The sequence below is a fragment of the Chenopodium album genome, chromosome 22 (assembly GCF_948465745.1).
Source record: "Chenopodium album chromosome 22, dcCheAlbu1.1, whole genome shotgun sequence".
Taxonomy (NCBI): Eukaryota; Viridiplantae; Streptophyta; class Magnoliopsida; order Caryophyllales; family Amaranthaceae; genus Chenopodium; species Chenopodium album.
Window position 1 is genome coordinate 41,137,869 of NC_137855.1, and position 26,939 is coordinate 41,164,807.

General features: G+C 37.2%; 1 protein-coding gene across 1 annotated transcript; it reads right to left on the minus strand.

Annotated features, from left to right (window-relative positions):
• Window positions 1–19: 19 nt before the first annotated feature.
• Window positions 20–20,836, minus strand: LOC145605928 (proteasome activator subunit 4-like). Its single transcript, XM_081661991.1, has 35 exons — window positions 20,569–20,836; window positions 20,354–20,456; window positions 20,163–20,275; window positions 19,937–20,059; window positions 19,729–19,830; window positions 19,461–19,626; window positions 17,748–17,864; window positions 17,576–17,643; window positions 17,385–17,486; window positions 17,082–17,298; window positions 16,741–16,974; window positions 16,509–16,636; window positions 16,115–16,232; window positions 15,811–16,026; window positions 15,571–15,726; window positions 15,374–15,450; window positions 15,055–15,260; window positions 14,505–14,718; window positions 13,329–13,408; window positions 12,075–12,192; window positions 11,757–11,927; window positions 10,773–10,941; window positions 10,584–10,627; window positions 10,438–10,480; window positions 10,193–10,338; window positions 9,842–9,936; window positions 7,325–8,214; window positions 5,834–6,109; window positions 5,542–5,637; window positions 4,873–5,051; window positions 4,707–4,788; window positions 3,435–3,559; window positions 2,783–2,872; window positions 407–560; window positions 20–210 (listed from the first exon to the last, which is right to left on the minus strand). The coding sequence occupies exons 1-35, from the start codon at window positions 20,727–20,729 to the stop codon at window positions 169–171; spliced, it is 5,421 nt and encodes a 1,806-aa protein (XP_081518117.1). The 5' UTR covers window positions 20,730–20,836; the 3' UTR covers window positions 20–168.
• Between the last annotated feature and the right edge of the window lie 6,103 nt (window positions 20,837–26,939).

Sequence of the window (26,939 nt, forward strand, 5' to 3'; positions counted from 1 at the left end):
GGAAAAAGAGGGGGGTGGGGGTGTGTGGGGTGAGGGAATACATAGCCAGTCTTTTAGAAATAATGTATTTCATTAACCTTGAACCTGATACTACAAATGTAAATAAGCTACATTTATAGACGCATAAATATAATTACCCATCTATAGCCTAATCCTGTGGGTGAAATTTCAAGCAAAATACGATGATGAAGATGATGTATCAGCAAGAACCTGCAATTGGTAAACAGTAAGCTTGCGGTTAGGGAAAGATACAATAATATTAAACATCATTTTTTGAAATTTTGAGGGCATCAAATATTGTCTGCTGAAAGGTCTAGTCAATAGAAATATAATAACTACAAAACTCAGATACCTCTACTATTCACCAAAAAAAAAACAAAAAAAAACAAAAGAAAACCTCAGATACCTCTAGCTGTTCTTCAGTAAATTGATCTTTTTGAAAATTCCATGTGTCTGCATGAGTCCTTCGAAACTCTGCAACAGCTTTAGTGACAGTTGATCTCACAGGTGATGGTTCACCAACAAAGCGAGCCAATAAGGTAACATGCTCAGGCAACCAACTGAAACAAAGGATTAAGTTTAACAACCATGGTTTGTTCAAGTCAAAAGAACACAGAAATGCAGCCAAAATCAAAGTCTTACAACTGCAACTTAAATAGAGGCATATGCATATATTAAATCACCAGAGACCGAAGTCAACCAATCCCCATATATCAGAGTAATTGAAAAAATTGCTGAGACCTATTTTGTTGACATATAAATATAAAAAATTAAAAAAAGGATTTGTAAGGGCATTTGACCCCTAATTAGTCTGCACACTCAGAAAGTCAGAATTTTACCATAATGTAGTGCAACCCAGGGACATAGGGGAGGATATATTGGAACTGCAACCTACATGGACAAAGCTTCTCTTGCAACAACTCAATAACCCTCTCTCAGTGCTTATATAATTTTTTCTCTTCTTTGAGCATGTTTGAATCTTGTAAGTTTAGTTCATATGATTAAATCACACCCAAAACTACAATTTGGTTAATAGATTACACAGAAAAATTATTTACTATACCAAAAAAGGATTAAAAATCATCAAAATAAACACAGTAAGGCAAAAATTTACTAACCTAACTTTCTACAGATTAATATATTTTCTCTGTTTCATATACTTCAGACTTTTCAAACTCGGGCTGATGCATTTACCTAACTGTATGTATAACTTAGATAAGCGGATTTGTTGCCTTACAGTATGTATAAATTCGATGATGTCTCAATCTACCATGCTCAACAGTAAAGTTGTAATTTCCAAACAAAATTGAATAGCTAAAATATAACTGTATCTTCATCCCTTCCCAATTGTCTCGTAATTATGGTATCAAACTAATTTGCTGAAAAGGACTTTATACCTACTCCCCACCCCCACCCCCCTCTTTTTTTAAGTTGTTCCACTTTAATTGGGCTAGTTTGCCAACACATATTTTACCATTAATCTCATTAGTATTTTGGAGGGATTCTTTAGATAGTGTCAAATATTTAATTCTATAAATTCTCCCTTCGTGTGTCTTGAAGAGCTCTGGTTTGACTTTTTTGCACTATACATATACACCAATCTGACCAACAATTGTGCTTGATATAAAACGATCACACGTAGTCATGTTGGTACTTGACAGAATCATCCTATTGTATAGTTTACGATCACACGTAGTCATGTTGGTACTTGACAGAATCATCCTATTGTGCTTAATATAAACAATCACACGCAGTCTATTTTGTTGTTTCATTGATTCTACTCTAGTTCTAAAATTCTTAATTCTGCATCTGATTAATCAGGTAACAGAAAATGCTAAGATACCCCACCCCCCTTTTCTTCACCCACAAACCCTATATTTAAATTTAAAAATAAAAAATAAAAAAATAAAAAAATAAAATATAAAATGATTAACTTACAGTCAAACTAAACATCAAAGGCAACATTATTTATATATCTTCATGGGTTTATGAGCAGTTGGCAAATCCGAAAATGTGGTCCAGTAAAACTAGTAAAGTTGAAATAGCGCCTACAGTGTAATGCACCAAAACTAGGCAATAAAGAGCAGAAGGACTTGAAATAACATGAACCAGCAAAGAAGCGAAAAAGTCAGCCATGAGTTCACAATTTGCAAACCCGAAATTTCTTAAATAGGACACAGAAAAGGATGAATTGTGTTAGGAATAGATCAATATAATCACAACGTGATGAATGACCCATGTACTGTGTTTCTTTCTTAGTGACTCTAATAGATCATTTCGTTTTATTTTCCCGACTTATACACAAAAAAGCACCAACCGAGTTCTAAATCATCTATTAATTTGCATGACCAATGGAAAACTTTCAACTTATTTCAATCAACGATTTATTGTATGGCAAACGAGAATGTGAGAAACCTTTTTACTTATTTCTTTTATTTCAATTGACTAATCTTCTTTGCCATAAAGGTTCATTTATAGTTAGCATCGATGATAAAGTTGGATCCTAGTATTTCAAGATGAATTATCAATAGAAACAAAACAAATGGTATTGGAACCCTTGATACAAATGACTTCCAGCAGGAGAGAACTTAAAGAGAGAATATATCCCTTCAAAGGAATAAAAATCTGAACAGAATTTACAAGCAACATAAAGCATTTAAACTTCAGTACCCCTCTTTTAGACAGTAAAATGGCTACTAGACATCTCCAAAATTATAGCAGCAGATTATAAAATTTGGTACCAACATTTAGGAAATTCTAAATTAGGAACTTCCATATTTACCTTGGCATATCATATGGAACAGACAAGACACCAGCTGCCAGCGCAAGCACAGCACCATGAACAGAAGCAACAGAATAGCCATCTCTTTGACTATGTCACAAAGAGATAATAGGTTAAAAGTGCATTTACATAACAGAATTAACAGAAAATGCACTGACATCTGAAAGAATTGGTGCATCAGATGCACCATTAAGTATTCAAGTAGGCAGTTCCAAAACAATTAATCATATCAAGACTTGACCACATCGACATAAGATAGAATAGAAGAAAAAATAATGACGAAATACAAATATTATGATAATCGCTAGCAGAATTTTCTACAGTGACCAATTAGATAGGGGAAGTTTTTAAAGCGGCCATCATCGGCTGCTCGTTATGAACTTCTCAACATCCAAAGCAAGAAGAAACGAAGCTAGAAGACCATCTAAACAATTACACATTATGAACAATCACCAGCCGAAGTTATAATGAAAACAAGATGATGCAACAAAGAATATAATTTCATTCAAGAGCTGAATCTCATCAATTACCACAGACCACCTTAATCCTCTCAATACAATGAAAACATGCACAACGTAAGTAGAATGAGAGAAATACACAACAAAATTCACAGAAGACAAATTTCAAACCAAAGGCTTATCAAAGATCCAACCTTTGTTTTCTCTTCTTGAGAATAAGAGTTGCCTCTGTATACGCCCTTTCGCGGAAGTCTCCTGCAAGAACTTCATTTCCACCCTTCATTAGCCCAGCCAAAACTGCCGCCGCATGCTCTCGTACCTGAAACCAATTAATTATCAGGAGAAAAAAAAAACATAATATAATCACGCCGTAAAAATTACAACATAAAAGTCAGATTTGCTGAGACTAGAAGCAGAATAGAAGAACACACAATTGACAAGTGAACAAGGTATAATTCAATGCAAGGCTTTTGAGTATCTTGGAGCAATTGCACAAAAGTATAGATGGATGTATGTGATCAAACAAAGTATCTAAGCATAATAGCTGAGCTAGAGAAGGGATATAGCCTGCAAAGTGCCTTGTGTGAAAGCTGCCACACAAATTGAAAGTGAATATATCCCAAGGGTTATACAACTCCTCATGTTATACGATTCCAGATGTTGTTTATTTACTCATTTTTGTTAGAACATTCCAGCTATGAACCGTACAATAGCTGGGTTAAGCATGATAAAATTCTGGATAACAGAGATACAAAGAATGAGATGCAGCAGTGAACATTAGAGAGACTAAACTAGATGTGAAGCAATCAAAGAATAGAAGAGGTTATACGAGCTAATCTAGTAAGCCATCCTTTGCATGTTATACATGGTGGCCATATGAGCCACAAGCATACAAAACTTGAAGGAAAACAAGCAACGAGTATGCTGTAGATAACTTGGAAGGAAACAATTATACATAATCACTCTAACAAACTTGCAAAAATTTCGGTCTTTAAGAATATGAAAGAAAGAAATTCAAGTGCCCAATACTACTAAGCTTGAGAAGAACCCTTCAATAATTATCTTAATATGTTACAAACTTGCAACTGGTGATAATTGTTTAATTTTCCCACCCCAAGTGTATTTCCATGTCTATACTTCTTTTCATGATCTTATCTCCCATAATATTCCGTCCACACAATTTACTAAGAAAACACATCTTAATCAGGCACCAGCAGCATAAATTGCTTCTGTTGTACAGAATTTGCTAAGTTTGGAACAAAAAAAAAAGGTACTGTATCATATAAACTCTCTCCCCCTAGAATCATAGTGTCAAGACAACCCCAATACATCCCTGCTTTAGAAACATCTGTCTGCTTATTCTATTCCTGTTCTTGGTGCACAAATTGAGCATGAGCATGTTTGCAATCAAAATCCATCGGCAAAAGAATATATTGTAACTTATAAGAACAAAGGAAGGAACTTGCCTCCACTTGGCTATCAATGAGTAACTTCTCAACAGTTCTCCAAATCTGTAGCTTTTCATCATGTGAAAGGACAAAACTGTGCCTGTTATGAGTAAAACGGATGAAAATTGACCATATAAATAATAATGATCAGAAAAACTCATGCATGACATTGCCTCAACATTACCTATACATAAATGTTCGAAGATATGTCAATGTAGCAGATCTGATCCGCCAGTTAGAATCATTAGCTGACTTAAGGATAACAGCAACAGCCTTTTGGAGATGTGGTTCTCTAAAGACACTCCATTTTAACAACGAGAAAGCAGCCTTTGCCAATGTTGATAAATCTTTATTTGATGTATCCTTCAAAATCGAAGATAAACCTTTATTTTACATGCTCAAATCATAAATTTCACAGGACTCTAGAAATCAGACTTCACCTAATCTCTACTACATAGTTTGATGTGTAAAGATACAGATTAGTGACACAAAGCTTCTTCGACCCCTTTCCTCTTTACCGTAAGACGAAAAGGCAATGAGATAGCTAGTTACGATATAAGAGATTTATTCATACATAATACAGATGCGAGAAACCTAGAAAAGATAAAAGAGGATATAGCAAGTCAGCAATCACAGAATAGAAGTATGACAATTATCCTATGACCAATGCAAGACCATCTAACCAGATTTTTGACATTTTTTCATTATTTTTAATACTAGCTATACTGCAAGTGACATTACCACTAAACTAATGAGACATTTACAGGTCCAACTGGAACAGAAAAGGAAGACCATCAGCAGATAAGTCTAAACATACAGGAAGGAAAAGAAGACAAGCAATCACTTTGCACACCTGTAATGAGATTACGGGATAAAGAATGCCGACAATTGTCTCCATCAAATATAATGATCTACCTGACTTCAGCGAAGAAATAACATAATGGAATAACTGCACATTTTGAAATCATAGGTTAGAGGAATGACCATCTTAAATATAGAAGCATCAGTCAATCATTTCATGACACAGTTGGCAAAGGCAAACCCAAAATTTTCCAAAACAGAGGCTGTTATGTTCAGTTTCCTCCATCCCAACAAAGCCAAGTCATCATTAAAGAGAGTTACAGCAACAAAGTTCCAATCATTACCGTTTCCATCCATTTTACATCTTCATCCGAATCATTTGTACTCCCATTTTCTGGAACTACTTCTCCTGAATCCATATGGTCAGAATGAGTTGTTTTCTGGATTCTAATGGCCCGTTCTGTAGCCTGATCTGATAAAAGCTGATTCCAACTACCACCAAATAAATCATCTTCCACACCTCTGTTTCCCCTTTGGGCAGAACAATAACTATCAAACAATTTGTGGAGCTGAACGTTTGAGCATAACACACAAAGGGTAACACCCACAGCTTCCCTCACCTGTACCATGTAAAGTTTAGTCTTTATAGTCAGAACAGACAAGGAATAGACAAACCCTCACATGCAGTCATAGGATTTAAGCAGCCAACATGACAGCAATCAGTCAAAAGCTCCATGACATAGACATAATGAAAATTTTTTGGCATATGGTAAGACAAGAAAAAGGAAAAATGAACATTACAACTCCTCACTTCACCACAAACATATGATGTGTCACAAAAGCAAAAGCCTACAATGACAAAGACCAACAGATTAACTCCTGAATGGTAACAAACTTCAACATTGCAAAAGCAATCAGCCAATCACCACAATGTCAATGGTAGGAGTTGAAACTTAACCCAAACAATACCCTATCACTGTCTATTGTCAGAAATACAGTTGACAAGCTTGAAAAACAGCAAGAAAAATCGAAAGCAGAATTACACATCTCTAATAGAGGAAAAGAATGTAGTAAATGAAATCTTCACACAGAAACAATGAAGCTACGTGACCTACAACACATAGATGGACCGCAGATACTTCATATCTGTAGACAGTATCTTTCATAACATTGGTAGCAGAGGTTATAAGGACAAATGTGATCCAAGCACAAATCCACATTGAGAATGGGGTCAGTTTCTGCCGGTTAAAAAATGGGAGATCTATCCTTACCAATATCAGGATTTTTGGGAGTTATCCTATCAAATTTTACCACTTGCTTCCAATAAAGAATTATCACCTTTGTTTTCCCTCAATATTTTCTGACTCAGCAATTGATAAATTATGATATAAAAAAAAAAGACATGTTGCGAAGACCCTTCCTTTGAGATCTAGAATAATCGCCATTAAACTTCCATCAAGTACCAAAGATGTCAATGAAGAAGCAGCTAAATATAATCAATATAAAAAAAAAGACATGTTGCGAAGACCCTTCCTTTGAGATCTAGAATAATCGCCATTAAACTTCCATCAAGTACCAAAGATGTCAATGAAGAAGCAGCTAAATATAATCAATATAAATAAACAACAAAAGGAATAATTCTAGCATATATGGACTTTTAAAGCTCAGCTCTTGGCAAAGCTGATAAGAGAAACACCTTTCAGACTCAACAGCATATGAAAATGTGTGATTATCCTGAGAGAACTATATTTTTAAAATAAAAAATAAATAAAAATAAAAAATAAATAAAAAATAAAAAATAAAAAAAAAACAACAACAACTAATGGTTGACTTACTTGTGCAGATGAATGACTCATATTGTTCAGCAACTCCTTCAACAGTCTATTGTGAAGCAGTAGTTCTGTTTCTAGCATTTTTGGAGGTGACACTTCTATCAACACAGCTGCTAGAAAAGCATAGCGTTTCGCAATAATAGTAGTAGTCACAGTCTGGGGCAAAGGCGTAAGCAGGCAATCCATGATTTTCTGCCTTAGAAGTGGAACCCGTGTACCGTTCTTTCCCTTCCCGGTCACAGCATAGCGTATGCATGATGCCCACTCAGGCACAGATTCCACAGACGGTGCCATAATGATATCCTGTAGTTTAGCCATTATCCAATCGTCCCATGCTTCAAGGAGACCATTTACATCAGAATGCAAAATTCCAGCAAAAGCCTCAGCAGCAACACATTGTTTAGATCTCTCCTTAGAGCTCCCAAATTCATCTAACGCACTTTTCAGAGCTTGTAACACAGGGGTTCCACATTCTTGAATCAACCGCTTAAATATTCGAGCGAAGTTTGAATAGAAAGTATCACTTCCTAACAAAGAAATCCAACTAGGAGTCCGAGGCCAAGAAGCAGTGAAGTCAAAATAAAAAAAGGTAATTGATTTGTCAGCTACACTCTGAAAGGAAGAGTTCCCATGATTTCCCCTAGAAGTGGTTTCACCATCACTAATTATATGAACATGGGAAAGGCTGTTGAAGGTCTCATTAAAAAATCCCTCTTCCTGAAATATTTCAACTAAAGCTCTTTCAACAGAAGATTGGGTAATCCCTTCAACCTTTTCTGAGGAAGACTTAGCTGACATTCTATGAGGTGATTCTTTCAATAATGTATTGAGAGCAGAGATTGCAAGAATTCTAGTTTGAGGAAGTTGACTTTTTAAATTCTTCAAAAAATGCCCTGAAAAGGAAATGAAAAAACATATTTGGCGTGGGTGAGGATATCATAAAGCACAGAACAAATTAATTAAGATGATATCACCAGCATTTAACAAAAAGAGAATTAGTTCTTTAAACCCCATTAATAAACAAGTCCGGATATGGATAATTTAAGGCCTCATAGCTTGGGTTCATATGATGGCATTTATGATCCCCAAGAGTAAGAAACTAAGAACAAGAACATCCCCTCCATTCCTCCAATTCCTATAGAAAGAATACATCAACCACTAAGAATCTAAGAAGACAGGTCTTTGAAAATGGTTCATCAAGACCCCACTTGACCCTAAATCCTAAGCACCTAAGGAGCAATTACTTTAAAATATTACATCAACCACTAAGGATCTAAGAAGCTAAGTCTTTGAAATTAGTTCATCAAGACCCCACTTAATCCTTACAATATCCAAAATGTTATATCCCCATACCAATGTCCAAATTTCAGAGATTGTGCTAAATTTATGGGCATTGACAAAATCAGACACTCGGATATGGATAGCCTACAGTTGTACCCGAGAGGCTGAAACCAATAAAAAAGGCAATGAATATTATTAATTATTACGTCATATATGCATCCTAAGCTTCAAAAGAGACTGCTTCTGCAATGCTCTAAGATCTCTGTTTCTGGCAAGAATTTACAAGGTTTAGAATTTCTGATTCTGAAAGCCTTCCTAATTTCTGGCAAGAATTTACAAGGTTTAGAATTTCTGATTCCCACACCTTTTCTTTCAAAACACTATACTATGTCTCCATTGTATCACTTATAGGCTAATCCCTAACTTGGATTCCATATCTTTTCTCTAATGTCATTAATGATCACAACGACAATTGAGGATTCCCGTGTGCACTTGCAACACTTCCTTTCAACTTCTTTTTAACATATCCATCCACATTCAGATGCCTTCAAATGACTTCACCCTGAGCAAGAGTTCTATTATGTGTCATCTAGGTGTTTATGTTTATCAGCAATGGAGTCAAAAACCCTCATCATTTTTTGAATTTTAAATTATAATAGAGGGCTAAAGTATAATGGCTCATTTAACTATACACACTTTTAATCACTGTAGATTAGAACAGCCATTACATACAGAGTGAATTCAAAACAATTGCTTTAATATTGGAAGGTGAAAGCTTTACATCCAACCCCTCTTATCCTACCCAAGATGGGAGCTTCTAAAACTATAAGGGCATTCATATTAATGTTTTGTTGTAGTCATCAATCTCATCATCATCATCTATGTTTTTTTTTTTTTTCTATTGTCATTAATTAGGAAATAAATTTAATAAATACAAGTTATAAAAGTTTCTCTAGATTAAATTTTCAATTGTGATAAAAATTCCAGTCAAGTTATATAGTACACAAAAAGTGTATATCAGCATATTTATAACTTCAAAAGCCAGAAACATGTGGCCATTATTTCACAAACAAAAGCTGATACATTCTATTTCTGATGGCTGTGGCTAGTTCATTTCTAATAATATTTGATAAACAGTAGGTTACAACTCAAATTGAACAAGCGACCAAATATTAATGCGCATTTTCCAGTACTAGCCTTACATATGTAGCAGGATAATTGAACTTAAAGCTCACTCACCAGCAGTTTCGCTTAAAAATGTTGTAGAAGAATGTGGATCGTTCCTAGATGCCATTGCCACTAATAACAAAACTCTGTTAGCCATCAGATTGTACCTACAAAAAACAAATCTCAAATCAATATCAGGATCATGGATTAAAATTTGACTTTAATTACAGGAAAAAGTAAAGTGCCCACCAAGCAAATTCTTGCTAATTACAGAAACAAGCAGGTTGAAAAAAGATCATATAAAGGTTTCCTTACAGCGTTACCAAAAAACAATTACAATATAGTTTAAATCCTTTGCTTCACAATTGAGAATTACAAATTTCAAATTGTAGCACACATCAGAATCAAAAAATAACAATTTACCTCCAATGCAAACCATTTGTATCAAAACTCATTGAACCTATCTGAGAAATTAAGTCTGCAAAAATTTGCCCATCTGACTGGCTATCTGATGTCTTGAAAATATTTCTAGGTACTCCAGCAAAAAGAATATTGAATTTTACAAAAAGCTGCGATCAATCAGGAGAAAAGCTCAATAAGGAAAAGCTGCCATTTAAACACATACATGCAAGAGCAAACACAGGGTAATTAAGTTTGCATGACTTTACCTCAGTGATTGCCTTTTGAGCTTTAAGGGATTCGTGATGCGCACTGAACAAGAAAATCAGATGAATAAGACGAAGGCAGAGTAATAATACTCCCAAAAAAAAGGGAGAGTACAAAGCAACACACAAACTAACATATGCCAAAATACCTCTTCAAAATGCCAAGAATGAAAGAAGTAAACGCCTTTCCATCCTGAATATATACCAGAGGAAATTTTTAAAGAACATTTAAGTTTTTTCACAACACACATTGCCAAGTGGCCTAAGTGAAAAAGCCATTAAAACATTTGAGCCCTTGTAAAAATATCTTATACATAAAAAAATGATTCTTGAATTACCGTTGTCAGATGCTTGAGAATTGTTTGATTGGATAGAATGGTGCAAGACCCAAGAACAGTGTATTCAGGTGAACCGGGGTTTGATAAATTCTCAGTCAAGACAAGCATGCACCTTGAGACCATAGATGGCCATCTCTTCAACATCTTTAAGAGGCTCTTGCCAGCAAGTCTGATTAGCAATTGAATACAGAAACAAATAAAATCAAAACCTGGCTGATTAAAAAAAGAGGGAAATAAGCGATGAACAAGAATTTCTTCTCTATGTTTGAAGGGGAGGGAGGAGGGAAATCGTTCATAAGGTAAAATAAAGCAATCAAATATTCAACTGAAAGAAAAGGTGGATTTTTTTTACAGTTAGTTGTAGAGAAAAATCTTAGAGCAAAGAGCACTAGATAAGTATCCACAAGTGAGGAGGACTATCTATAAATTCTACTACAGGTTAAGAAAGTGGTAGTCCCATTACCTAGTTCGTCTAAAGAGTAGCTGTAGCACATGTTGTCTAGTATATTGCTCTCCAAATTGCCAAAACTTAAATAAAAAAAAAAATTTCCAACTAAATACATTGTCTAGCAGCCTGTAGCCCTGTACTGAAATGTTTCTCCTCTTTCAGAAAATTATAAAGCAGCACACAACACTTCAATTCAATGGCTTGAAAACTTCATTAAAACGAATTTAAAGACCCTCCGATGGATAGATATGGTGGGGTAGACCAGTAGATGGAGGAACACGGATTTAGACAGCTGATTAGTGAAGGGGAAAGGAGGCGCAAACTATACCCAATGGTTATAATAATTCTAAAATAACCAAGATCTCAACATCCTTAGGGTGCAGGCACTCACCCACAGCTCTTCAATCCAGGTAAACTTATGGAAAGTGAGACATAGTCAAGTTTAAGAGTCATACTAATCCATTCTTAAGCTGAAAATACATCATACATGTGATTGAGACGGAAAAAAAAAGGAAAAAAAGAACATGGGAACTCACGAGCGAACAGTTTCATATCTATGCAAAGCTAGGTTTAGAAGATCATCCATGAGAAGAGTTGCATGACTTGATGGAGAGAAATTCCCACTGGTACGATACATATGAAAAGAGGACTGAGATGCTCTCCACGTGTTGTGCATGTATGCCTTGTCAGCAAGAGCCCAGAGTGGCCTGGATTGAAATATTCAATGGCATTTAGAAAGAAGCCCCACTTATAGAATTAAGGCTTTGATTAATTGATTGATTGAATTTGAGAGAAGAAACTGGAGACTGTGATGCAATGATGGAGCAAGTAAAAACAAAAAAAAGAAAAATTACCTTCTTTTTCCATTAGAATGAGAAGATGTTAGAAAGTTTATTGAAGGTTCTACAATGGCAGCAGATTCCAATTTCCAAGCATGCCTGTGATTCGCCCATTCATCATATTCAAGACTTCCTATAACAACAAAGTAAACAAAATAGCCAAAAATTGTCAAAATAACACAAAAATAATTTTCTTTTCGTCTTAAAGAATAATTTCAGTCATATCAGTTTGTTTGAACACAATTTCAAGAAATTTTCAGACTTTGCAATCAATTACTCCATAAAATTATAACATAAGGAAAATATGGAAGCTAGTTCCACTGGCTAGTAGTGTACTCAGAAGGAGAGGAATTACTGTATTTTTAGTAAAAAAACATATATTGTTAAAAGCAATTAAATCATACTCTTCTGCATTCCAAATTGTGTTAAGGTATACTTTTGCACAGAGATTAAGGACAGTGAGTAAGTAGTGATTAAAATATAAGGTGAGTGGTGCAGGATCAAAATTTATAAAAAAAGTTGAGAGGAAAAACGTAAATAATAAAAATAAAAATAAAATTTGTTAACTTAATTGTGGAACAAACAAAGTATATGAGCTTCAATAAAAGCATCAGTTGTCTTTCATTTTTTGTTTAGCAAATTAGATCATCCAAAATTTTATATATTTCCAAGTAAAATTGTATATATTTCCAAGATGACTTGGTTGGAAGGAGTGAGGAAGGATATGAAGTGCATGGATTTACGTGAGGATGAAGTTTTGGATCGTAAGGGATGGAGGAGAAAGATTTATGTTGATGACTACACGGAATAATCAAATTTGGTTCATGTTAGCCGACCCCACTTTTGGGATTAAGGCTTTGATTGATTGATTGATTGATTGATTGATTCCAAGTAAAATTGTGTATCTTTTTTTTTGGTGGTGGTGGTGGGTAGGGGGGGGAGCATGAGAGAGATTCAAAGGGGTTTTGGGTCATGGAATCTTTGGTTCTAACCCTACACTTTGATTAGAATTGAGGGTTTACACCCTCTTGGTCTATAATATCATAATTGTTTATTTAATATTTTAAAACCAGTGCTAAGAATAATTATAACAACAACAAATATAAAGAAGAATTAAAAGAAAATTTCAGCAATTATGACATCAAAATTCAATAAATTTTGGCAGAAATATAATCCATCACGAACATAAAGTTTTAATAAATTCAGTTTAGCTCAGAATAATGTAGTTGAAAACTGCATCTATATCATTTAGCATATCAGAAATCTTACCAAAATTTACTAAAGCATCCATGATACGGATAATGAGGATTAGTAATATGCTATCATCTGGCTTTTCCTCCAACAAGTATCTGGCCAACACCACCCAAAAAATTTAGCACAATAACACAACAAAACAATTATGAAGTAGTACATATTTTTGTCTTTCCAGGTTCATTTGTATGTTCTACTTCCATTGTTCACCTATAGAAAAGATTACGAACATGTAGTTCATATAATTCATTTACTATGAACATATAATTCTTTTTTACTCCAGAAAAAACGAAAATATAGTTCATAAGTTATCAACATACCATATATGTACATAGTGGCGGATCCAGGATTCCAAGTTAAGGGTAGCACACCAAACACTAGAGAGAGAAAAAAAAAAACCAATATACCTAATAACTTGAAACTCAAACTAAATTTACGATAATTTTAACATATTTAGTTAAATGATAAACCAGGTTCATTTTTTAAATAATGCATTGTGTTATTGTATAAAAAGTAACCATTTAATTTAAATATCTACTTCGCCTAAATTTTGCAATGAATTTATTTCACGGATAAATTATATGCTGCATAGTGCATACTAGATATCAAAATACTACAGTCAAATAAAAATTAGTTTCATAGTGAGCTAGTAATAATATTCTTCACGGATTTCGTAATATTATTGTTAATCAATTTTTAATGGAACTTATGTTTATCTTATCAAACGAAATGGAATCTTTGAAAGAAAAAACCAATACAATACTTCGGAATGAAAGCCAAAAAAAAAAAGAAAAAGAAAAATGCAGTACCAAGTACTTAGAAATGAAAGCAAAAAAAAAACAGAAAAAAATGGGAGGGGATGCGAACCACTAATCCCGCTGCTTAAAGGAATGTCTATTCCATACCTTTGTTACCACTGAAGGAGGACACTATCTTAGTCAAAAGGTAATGTTTAAAATACACACAATATCAAACTGGAGGCTTTAACACAGCAGAATATTTTTTTTAAAAAAAAAAAATCAGGGGGTAGCACGTGTCCCCCCAGGTTACAACGTAGGTCCGCCACTGATGTACACAGCTTTGAACTATATATTCATCTGAGGCTGGGATGTGCATCATGGTCCTGGATCCATGATGAGGAAGAGGGAAACCCATAAAGTGAATACTCAAAATAATGATAGTTTAGGTAATTACCGACAGGCTGCATGTATGACCTCAGCTGCCCTCACTCGCATCTCAGTGCTGCCAACTTTAGCACCTGCGGCACCTGCCAGGAAGAATAAACCTTGCACTGTATCTTCAGCATCAGCAGGTGTGACAGGATCAAAATCCGGCAAGCAAGACAATATGCCTTGCAATGAAGAATCAACCCGCAGAAGAGTCACCTTGAGATGGTCTTTCTCAATTCCTACACAATGCAACTAACTAGTCAAATACCTCTTTCAGAAATTAGATCAGAAGTCACAATATAAATCTCTGAGGATGACCCATGATTTAAGTCATAAGAAAGGGAAAGTGGGTAGAATATTTTGATAATAAATAAACAGGACATCTGGTGAAAGAAAACAAAAATTGCTATAGTAGAAAGTAAAAGTAGAAGTCAACACTGTGACCCCAACTCTGAAGCTATCAGTGCAAATTCTGGAGAATTATAACTTTTATAAGTACACCTCAATTGGAAACTAAATACATGGTTCAATAATATATATCGAATTTCATACAACAGAAGTAAGAAGTCAATCACCTGCATCAGTATGAACTTTATCTTGGCATATTGTAACTAGTGCGTCTAGTGCTGATTGAAAATGAAAAGATAGAAGCTCATTTGCATATAAAATTTCCTCCTCTACTGGAACATGCCACTTCGGGTAGATGAGTTTGTCACTTAAACAATCTTTTGTGCTAATCCAATTCTCCATGAGGGGGGAATCAGGATGTTGCCATACACACCTATGGAACCAATTTGTGTTAAATAAACTACCACCAAATTAAGGGATAAGAATCAGCTAATTCTTTGTGAATGTGCATTTGAATGTGAATGTCCAGAGCCATAAAGGGAACACCTGTATTGGTCAATTGGATAATAAAGCACCAAGCTTCCAAGGAGAGACCGGAGTACATGGTCACCAGCTCCATTGACCTGTCTCACAAGAGAAAAACAAACCCGCCAAATTTAATATGGGACTCTGAGAAATATAATTAGACTGTATTTATATACAGCCCAATAACACTCAAGGCAAAGAAACAGCCAATACAAAACCTTCCAAGACGGTGATTCAAACGCTAGGTCGATAGCTTCTTTAAATTGATCCCTGCAGCGTAAAAGATGAGGGCCCCCGTAACTAATACAAACGGACAAGACTTTCAACTGATAGTCAATTGCAGTTTCAAGAGCTGGAGAAATTGAAGGTTTTGCCTGGAAGATTATGCTTGATTTTAGTCAAAAGTGATCCGAATATAAAATAGAATTAAAAATTGGAGAAAATGCAAAGACCAAGACCTTGCATATGACAGATGGATCCAAAGGACTTTCTATGAATCCCGTTCTAGGCGTCCCTTTCATAGATGATATAACTGCTGATAGCATAGGTATAACAAGATGAAGAACAGCCTCTTCTGGATTTGAGTGCACACAAGCACAGCAAAGAAGTCCAACCTCAGCAACAGCTCCAGGGAGTACATTGGTTTGCACAAACTTGGAAATTTTCTTCAAAGCCTGTATAAAAAAAATCAATTGGAATAGCGTCCCCTTTAGCATTTGCAGGAAGTAAAAGCCTGAAGGATTACAGCTAAGAGTCTAAGACCTGAGTGAAAAGTGATCTTGACAGTCTTCCAAGCAAGATTTCCAACATGCAGAAGTAATAAGGACCGTCTTCAACAAGAAAAGTACCAGAGGTAGCCATGGGACTAAGTCCTTCATTCCTGGCACCACCCAAACAACTAATGATTCCAGCCGCAAGTAAACAATAATGGACAAACATGCATCCATGCTGAAAACCAATTAATTAAAAAAGCAATATTCATAGTATTCCAACTTTCCATGAACTCCTATTTTATCATTCTTGGAATTCTTAATTTCAGGATTTCTAGCGTTTCACTTAATACTCTGCCTCCCATATAACTTGACCTTCCATCAAATGCAATATTCCAAAAGGATGTTATCAATGGAAAGAAATAATTACTGCTATGAACTCTTACGTGACAGAATTTGGCTCCAGGTGTAAAAGTAAAGAGAACAGGCGACATAGAAATTCATCAAGCCACTCCGAGAAGCGGATGGCAGAAATTGGCGACGAGTCATCTGTACTATCTTCTATAACAGCCATCTGCCAGAATTCAACACAGACGTAAAACAATCAGATATAATCAAGTAAAACAATCACATATAAGTAAATATTAAGTTAGTGGATTGTACTGACACACTCCTTACATTTGAAAATACGGAACCAATTAATTGCATGCTTGCTAAAGTTTTTGGAGGATCGTTAGCATCCATGCCCAGCAGTGCATTGGATAATGAGATGACCAAAAGATCGACATATGAGTAGGAACCATCAGAATCTGCAGGTCTTTCTACTGAAGATGAAATAGATGTGAAGAACAAAGGCCGGCCAATATATGCTACAGACGTGACCGCTGTTTTTAACTGGTGGGTTGCTGTCATCTACAAAGAAGATAAACAAATTTCATTGCCCACTTCTAAGGTTAGCTTTCCACATAAAAGTATCATATCTTATACCATGGTGGAAGATGTGTGGTAAGTCTACTAACCGTCTCCAAAGCCATATGAAACCGAGAGGCTACAAAGGGAAGGACCATAGAGGGTTCTACATAAGACAATATTGAAGTTGCTGCAGCAACTGTTTCTGATAAATGTTCATTTTTGCTGTATTGGCCACGGTCAATCAGCTTTAACACAGAGCTGACAAAAGAAATCCTCTCCGATTTTCCCAAATATAGCTCTGTTCGTCTACGACCATTAGATATCCTGCATGAAGAATCTTGTAAGTGATAAGACCTAATAACAGGACCCTTGCTGACATGGAAGATATCATTCAATAATGAATTTCTTACTTTTGCTCATGCTGTAAGCGCTTCTGAAACATGATTACCAGATACAGCAAAAATCGCTCCAACGAATAGGTCCAGCGACCACCATTAGAAGGATGATAATATCTAAAACAGCAAAATTAGTGTACATCACATTATTGCTATTAAGATGCTAGACATGTAACAAACTTAGAGAAAAGCATGAGACTACGCACTGCTCCAAGAGATTAATAAGTTTGTCAAAATGCTCTTGAGCTGAACTCCCGGGTCTAAGTAAATACACCTGTATCAAAAAAAGGACAGCACACCATGTATGATCAATATAAAAGACATTGAAATAACTTCTTAGGTTGAAAAGACTTTAAAATGAAGTACACTTGATCTTACAATAGATTTTGCAATGGCCTTAGATGGAGTGGATGTCTTGTTGGAAAACAAGAACCTTGTATTTCTTGGAACATTAACAGAGTATGGGTATGAACTAGCACCATTGGCCACAGGAACCTGGAATTACCAAAGACATCATTATTTTCAAGCATGGTAATGAAACAGAAAAAACCAGAGGTGAAGTAATATGGACAAAATAGTTTCCCAGATTTCCGAGACCGAGACCACAAAAAGAAAAGGATATGTGGATATGCCACAAGGACCATGTCATGCCTATGTTACATAGAATCCACACAATCTAATTATTTGATTAAATTCCCTAGTTAATGCTACAAGAATTTTTGAATGCATAAAAGCAAGATTTGCTGGAGTGACCCCAGATCATAAAGTGTTGTTCATGATAATAAGTGCTAGCCAGTAAATATGGAGTACCTATAACTAGATGTATTTTCAGTACAACATTTTTTTTTTTATGCAAGTATTCTCTTTCTCCTGGTTGTGAATGTTGTCAATTTGCTATCAGACTTTCATGCACCTATAAAAGTTACAGAAGCAAATTCTAAAATTTAAGAAAATGCAAAGCCTATCTTAAGGAGCCCTGGCTGACTATGACTACCCAACCTCCCAAATCATTTGAATGAAATGCATGGAATTAAAACCTTCAACCTCAAAGTTGGTGTGAAACTAATCAAGAATCAAGCTCCATAGCATTAAGCATATGATTACATAAAGGATGCATGTTTACTTCACTTAAAGGGAGTGTATTAGCTTTATGGTTTGCCATGCTGTCAAGAGCAGAATATGCCAGCTGGCTTATCGAAAGGCAATTTTAAGTCCCAAACCAAAACCTTAAAAAATTGACCGAGCTAATCCTAATCACACCCTAAATGATCAACTAAGGAAAAGGGGGTGCAGAGTTGGCAAGTCTATACCCTGGGGAGTTTTGATGTAAGCCATGAGTTTGTGACCCAGGTTCAGCCAAAAAAAAAGCAGAAAGAAGATAGAGAGCTCAAAGGTGTAGAGTTGCAATTAAAGCTAAGGTAAGGAACTAAAAGGGATCAAGGAATCGCATAGACTGAATAAACATAAAAAGTAAAAATAAAAATAGTTGGAAGGTCAGGGATCTTGAGCAGGGACACTCTCTTGACAGCTTTCTCCAATATTATACAATTATAAGGGAAATTTGTCATCTGAGATACCAGGGTTTCCAGCAAATTTGAAACGCTTTTAAAGTATCAGGAAGGCACAACACTAATCCAACTACAGCTCTGCAGTCTATAACTTATCCTAACAAACATTGGCCAGCTGTTAATTGCTGCCAAGAAAATCACCAAGGAATATGTTTTAACCAATGGATTTTAGAGGTGGTGAAAGGTTTCTGAATTAATGTCACTGATTATTTATATTTTATAAGGGTTTCCTCATCGGTGAGAAGAGAAACTTTGTATTCACAATTAGATTTTCTTCCTTTTATTCAAAAGTGGGTGGAAAGGTTCCTTTGGCGGAATGGGATTTTCTTGCATGAAACCTACATATAGAGATTGTCTCATAAGCATCTGATATTCAGTTATTCAATTTCCACGACTCCTAGTCCTATCTGGCTCAATTGAATGATAACCCCATTCTTTTTTCACAATTGAAATTTATCTTTATCTAGAAAAGAATTTGGTGCGTGCAAGAATATTATACCCCTAAGGGACCCTAAAAGCTCACCTCAAACATATTCAAATACTTAGCAAAAAGTACAGGCAATAAAGGCTCCCATGTAAGTGTGTCATAGTTCTTTATAACACGAGCAAGTACAGCAGCCCATTGACTGTTCCAAAATTGGCAATTTGGAATAGAATTCCATACTTGTATGCATTTCCCAATCCAATCCCTGCCATTGCCATGCAAAAAAGAGGGAATTATAGATCCAAGACAGAAGAAATTAATAATTAAACACAGATAATAGAAAATTCCTAATCATCTAAATTCTTACAGAGAGAAGAAATCCTGGTTGTCGAAATTAGTAGAAAGAAAAAGTTTGATGAAGCCAGAACCTTCAAATGCTGAATTATGCCATGGATTTTCCAAAAGGGAGCTAGAAGCGTAAACAGATTATGAGAGTGAGAATGATAGTGGAAAAGATGGTCTAAAAAATATGTCCATGTCTAAACAAACAACAGAAGCAGGATAGATAATAATACCCAAACTCAGTCCATGTCTCGAAAGCAGAATTTGGCGGAAAGAACCTCCTAGAAGCTCGGACAAGAGCAGTGAGTGTCTCAAAGTGTCTCTGTTTGATTCTCCATCCTTCTGGGCCTGTACTTCTGCAGAAAAGATATTCCGAAATCACATATTGTGACATCCGCCTGCCTTATGAAATTAAAATTTTTTAAAAAAAAAAAAAAATAATAATAATAATAATAATACCTGGAGAAATGGGTGCGGAGCAAGATGTCATAAAGAGGGCGCCAGGGAAGAGTGAGAGATAACTTGTTTCTAAACTTGTTGATGAATCTAACAAGTAAATTGCCCCATCTAACCTAACAGAGGCAATAAGAATTCATAATTAATGAGTGGAAAAAAACAAAAGTAGAGATTGAAAAAGGGATGATAGATACCTGGACGTAGAGTTTGCCGGAAGAAGCATAGAAAATATCCAGTCCAAGTTGAACAAGAGCACCAACATCCTCAAGGGACAACTCACTCTTTGCCTTGATAAAACTGCACCATTAGAAGTTAATTGTTGAATGATTAATCGATGAATTCATGACATCATCCACAAAATAATTAAAATGATTAATTGATTAATCAAAAAAGAAGAGAAGATACAGACAGGTCGAGGACAGAAATCCATTTGAGAGTGGAGTAGACGGAATCTGGATCTTGAGGAAGATAGCAGACTTTCAGGGAATTCACGACTCGCGAGAAAGCCTCCTTCTCTTTCCAACATTCTTCAAGGACTGGTCCCGGAAGCCATGCATTGTACAGATGCATTTCCAGTTATTATCAATTGAGGATCAACAAATTATTATTCTAATTTATGAGGATGGATGAAGAACAAATTATTATTATTCTAATTTATGAGGATGGATGAAGAACAAATTATTAATTACCAAATCACTCTTCACTGGTCACCGGGAGTGTCGGTCTTTATTTTATTTGTATTTGCATCACCATCCAGTCATCCACTAGAATATGCAGCTATTAACGAGGATTATCTGCTTTTTTTATTTATTATAAATTATAAAAAGAAAAAGAATGAATTCAACTACCAGTACCATTTTACATGCCTGATTCCATTTTGATACCTTAATAAAATGGGAAAAGTATCTATGCCCCTGTGGAGGGAGGGGAAACCCCTTTTTCTTTTTTTTTTTATCGTCTTCCTCTTTTTCGTTTTTTTTTTTTTTTTTTTTTTTTTAAATTTCAAACCATATTTTCCACTCTAATTCACTTTCTTTTTCATACAGGTTAATTCACTTGTTGCCTAAGAAATGGACTTTTTCGATATCACGTGCTCTCCTTTTCTCTCCAAGTTTACTTTCTTTTCATCTTCTTTATTTTGTATGGAGGAGCCGAGGAACCACTTTCTATAGCCTTGAAATTCTTTTTTTTTTTTTTTTTTTTTAAGAAACAAGTTGGCTTATATATTATTTTGTAAACATTGTAATTTGATCCCAAACTCAATATCTCCACCCAAGCTAAGCCTTGTTAAAACTAATGAGATATATGCATGTCACCTTGACCAATTATACTTTATTAAGTGAAAAAGGTCAAAGTTAAAATATTGACTCTTTAATGCGCTAAGAGGTGTAACCATGATAAAATAATTACCTCGTATATCTTTGTTACAAAACATAAGCCAGCAACTTCATTCTTTGAGATTATTTGACCTATTATTAACTAGACTCAAAACATCATCGCTTTCTGAAGGTGAGAATAATTAATGCAACATCAATTATCATTTGATTGTCATTTGACTGTAAAAAAAATTAAAATAAAAATAAAAAATAAAAAAATTTAAATTAAATTAAAAAAAAAGTAGTAACAATAATAATAATAAGAATAAGAATAATAATTTTATTAATATTATTATATGGAAAAAAAAAACCTGCAAAGTCAATCAATTTACAAGAATTTGGTGGGGAGCCAAGATACAATCTGGGCCCCACCCCTCTAGCTATAGCGAACCTTATCCAGTTGAAGATGTGAGCAGCTGCACAAGCACCAATATCCTGAGTTTTAGCGAACGTCTGGACCCGCTTCAGCAACGTAATAACATTATTCTTCTCTCATTCCCCCATCGAAGAAAAGGAGAAAGGAAGAAAACCATAGCCAATAGCCCTACAACGCGCCCCATACGTGTCCCGTTTTCGCTGAGCCATCGTCGACGCAACACGACTAGGAACGAAGTCAAACAACCCCGATTGTGCCAAAGGTGAAGACCTGTCAAGTCAACACAGACATCAAGGCCTATATCCTAGGAATAAAGCAACACATCGATTGGTCGAAGAGCCCCGTCGTTGCCTCCAGTCAACCCAATGTTAACCTCCTTACGAGCAGAAATCCCAGACCGAAAACAAATATCAACAAGGGTGTCACAAACAACGTTGTGCCGATATTTAATACCCACCATCCCAGCACAAGACACTGCATGATCCCTATAAATATCCTATCCCCGTCAAAAACCCTAGAGCAAGCAGAACACGGTGTTAAAATCGAGAACAAAAGAACACCCAACCGGTAGCAAAGAACACAACAATAAGTCTTACCATTCGTATTCTGACCCAAGCCTGATATTGGGACTTATTATTATTATTATTATTATTATTGTTATTATTATTGATTTTTATTATTATTATTGATTTTTATTATTATTATTGATTTTTATTATTATTATTATTATTATTGATTTATTATTATTATTATTATTATTAATAATTTATTATTATTATTATTATTGTTTAGGGTAAAAATACCCCAGGTACGTGGCCCAATTTTATAGTGACACGTGGCCCAATAAACAGGCAACACGTGTCCCTATGAGATTGAGACACGTGTCCACTAGTCATGATGACACATGTCAGCCATCTCTAAATGCCCCAGTGCTGAAATCAGAAAGAGAAAAGGGCTCTGATGACCTCAGGCCTAAATCCCGAGAAAACTTTGAAAGCCGTAAAACGGCGCCCCCTACGACACGTGGCGACCTCTGATTGCGTAGCCAATCATGTCACGAAATTCTAGGGCATAAACCCTAGAGGGGTACATGTTCCCACCCCTATAAATACCCCAATCATTTATGATGGGAAGGGGGATTGTGACATAACATAACTATAGAGCATTAAAGAGCTCCAACTTCTCTCTACTTTCTCTCTCTAGCCTTTTTCCGTTTCCGTTCACTAACTTGAGCGTCGGAGGCGAATATTCCGAACACCGGAATATTCGTTATTTTGCAGGTGTCCGAGTCTTTGTCAGCAGAGCGTGACCAGTATCCGAGGGAATCACAAAAAACCCCGAAACATTTGGCGCCGTCTGTGGGGATACTCGTCCGTTATGGCAATAGATGGTCAGACACCTAATTCTGGACCTCGTCCAGGCGAAGATGGATATGTAGAGGACATACATACTACCATACACTCAAGCAATCCTTTGACTGCCTCATTTGAAGAGGCCGAACAACTTCCTGTCACCCCAGCTACCCTAATGGCCGAGCTGACTAAGCTTCGCAAGGAGTTGGCGGCTACCCAGCAAAAGGGGAGAGGGGGCACTTCCAAAAAAGCCAACAACAAGACCAATGCAACTGATGCTGGTAACACCCCATTCCGTCGTCCGCACGGAAGGTCTCCCCGAGTCCCACGGACCAACCTCTCTAGCCTGCTGGCGAAAACACAGTCGGCTGGGGGGAGGGGCAGACAGCCAAAAAGAGTTGAGACTGAGCCGTCACAGCGTTTCAAGGACGCAAGGGACTACATTCGGCACAAGCAAAGGGAGAGGGTCGCTTACTCTGACACGGCCTCTACTCCAACCATGCCGGAGGAAGTCTCCAACCAATCTTTCTCCCAATACACCAACACGGCTGCTTCCAGTAAGAGTCATACTCTTACTCCCCGTCCAATTCAGCCATTGCAGTATCAGTCCCCTCAAGTACTCAATGGGTTGATACAACCAACTCCCCAAGTTTTTGGGCAATATGGGCCGTATGGTCAGATGTTCGGCCAGACTCCTTACCTGGCTGGAACGTCCGCTCAGCCTCAGCCTATCGATTGGCAGTTGCGTTTGTTGAATTTGGGAGATAAGCCGCCTCCGTTTTCGCAAGATATACTAGCATCCCCTCAACCAGCAAAAGTGAAGAGTGTACTAGTGGGTGCCTACGATGGTACGGGCAACCCAGAAGAGCATGTTACCTCGTACAGGAACTTGATGTACTTGCAAAGTGTAGATGATGCTACATGGTGCAGATGCTTCCCGGCCACTCTCAAAGGGGTGGCCCAGGACTGGTTTAACAGCCTCCCAGCCGGATGCATCAATTGCTTTACCACCCTCAGTTTGTTGTTTGTGGGAAACTTCTCATACAACATCCCACCAAGAAAGACAAGTCTCAACTTGGCTACAATTGTCCAAGGAAAGAATGAAGGACTACGTTCGTACGTCCAAAGGTTTAACCAAGAAAAAGCCCAAATTCATAATCTCCCGGATGAAATGGCTTACTCAGAATTTCTCCGGGGATTAAGGCATAATGGTTTTAAGTTTGATTTGGTAAGGAAAAAGATTCGGTCATACGCAGGTGTATTGCGGGAAGCCGAAGCCTATATTGAGGCCGCGGACTTTTGTTCGCTCACCAAATCAGAACAGCCGGCCAAGGGGGCTGAGAAGAAGCAATCTTCTCAGCAAGACTCGGCCGGCCGAAAGAGAGAAGGAAACAAAAGAAAAGAAATCTGGGTGGCTGATGACAAGCAACCCAAGTCAAAGAAAAGCAAGACGTACGAGCCTCAGTATGAGTTCAACAAGGATGGCTACTCCATTTTGATGGAGATAAAAGACAAGTTTGAGTTTGAGAAGCCTCAGCCTTTGAGAGGCTCGGCCCAGTACAGAAACAAAAACAAGTATTGTCATTACCACAAGGATGTGGGTCATGACACGAACGAGTGTATCAACTTGAAGAGACTGTTGGATAAGTTGGCCGACAAGGGTCTGCTGAAACCCTATGTGACCAAGTCCAAATTCACCTTCAAGCGGACAGACAACACGTCCGAGAAAAAGCAACAAAGTGAAAAGAAGAATGACATGGAAGATGATGGGAACAGCACTGATTCAGGTTTTGTGGCCGTCATATCAGGAGGCTTTGCTTCAGGCGGCCCTACAATGAAAGGAATCAAGCAGGACGCTCGAAATCTGTCAAACGTGATGCAAACGGACGTTGTTAAAGCCGAGCCATTTCCTGAAGTGATCATAAGTGAGGCTGACCGTGGTGAGGTTAGAGCTTTGCACAATGATCCCATGGTCTTTGTAATGAAAATAGCAAATTTGAAGGTGGGACGGATATTGATTGATACGGGCAGTTCGGCCGATATCATAAGTCTCTCTGCCTTGAGGAATTTAAGCTTCCCAGAAGATGCTCTCCAAGATATAACGCATCCCTTAGTAGGATTTGGGGGGAATATCATTCATCCAGTTGGACGGATTGACCTCCCCATCCGTTTTGGGCAGAAGGGGGAAGGAAGGGACATGGTCGTCCGTTTCCTTGTGGTAAAAGAGTTGACTGGGTACAATGTAATCCTCGGCCGCCCTACTCTCAATGCAGCCAAGGCGGTAATAGTGCCCCACCTGATGTTGCTGAAGTTTGAAAGGTCGGACGGAAAAATTGGAACAATTCAAGGAAGTCAGAAAATGGCCAAGGAATGTAATCAGTTGGCCGTGAAGTCAACAGCACGCGGCCCAAAGTTGTCCGAGATTAAGGAAGAAGGAACCTCACTCCCAGCATACCAGGTCGGCCAGAAGCGTAAGGCGACCAGGGCAGAGGAAGCCTAGCAACTAATGACTGTCGGCCGGCCAGATGAGTTGAGGCCCCAGCCGGCCGGCAGCCACCAGGATATAGTGCTTGACTCCAACCACCCAGAACGGACAGTTAGTGTCGGCACTATAGCCTTGGAATTGCTTGGGGATGAGTTAGTACAGCTGTTAGGAGAATTCAAAGATGTGTTTGCATTTGAAGTTGGTGAAATGCCAGGAATAAGTCCTGACCTGGCCGTGCACAAGTTGGCCGTGAATCCTTTGATAAAACCTGTCCGCCAGAAGAAGAGAAATCACGGAGAAGAGAGGAATCAGGCGGCCGCAGCTGAGGTTAAAAAGCTGCTGGACGCCGGTTTCATTCGGCAATGCTTTTACCCAGATTGGGTGGCCAATGTAGTTCTTGTGAGAAAGCCGAATGGGACTTGGAGGATGTGCGTGGATTACACGGACTTGAACAAGGCGTGTCCAAAGGATAGCTTCCCCTTGCCTAAGATCGACCGTTTGGTTGACTCTACGGCCGGACACGCCCTTATGAGCTTCATGGACGCATACTCCGGATTCCATCAAATTCCTTTGTGGGAAGAAGATCAAGAGAAAACAGCGTTTGTGACCGAGCAGGGGTTGTACTGTTACAAGGTTATGCCATTCGGCCTCAAGAATGCTCCTGCTACATTTCAGAGGCTTGTTAATACGGTCTTTAGAGACCAGCTCGGCCGGAACATGGAGGCATATATTGATGACATGATTGTCAAGTCAAAAGAGCCGGCCGACCATCTCAAGGATCTACGAGAAACGTTCGTCGAACTCAGGCGGCATAAGATGATGTTGAATCCAAAGAAGTGTGTATTTGGTGTTGAGTCCGGCAAGTTTCTCGGATTTTTGATTGATCAACGTGGAATCGAGGCCAACCCTGAAAAAATTCAAGCCGTCCTTGACATGAAGTCTCCAAGAACAATCAAGGAAGTACAAAGACTGACCGGCTGTTTAGCAGCCCTTGGAAGATTTTTGTCAAGATCAGGGGATAAGTGCCGTTACTTTTTTCAAACCATTAAGAAGAAAGCCCTGTTCGAGTGGACAGAGGAGGCCGAGGAAGCATTCGTACAGTTGAAAAATCACTTGCATACATTGCCTCGTCTCGTTAGTCCGCTCAAGAATGAGAAGCTATACATCTATCTTGCCATCTCCGAACACTCC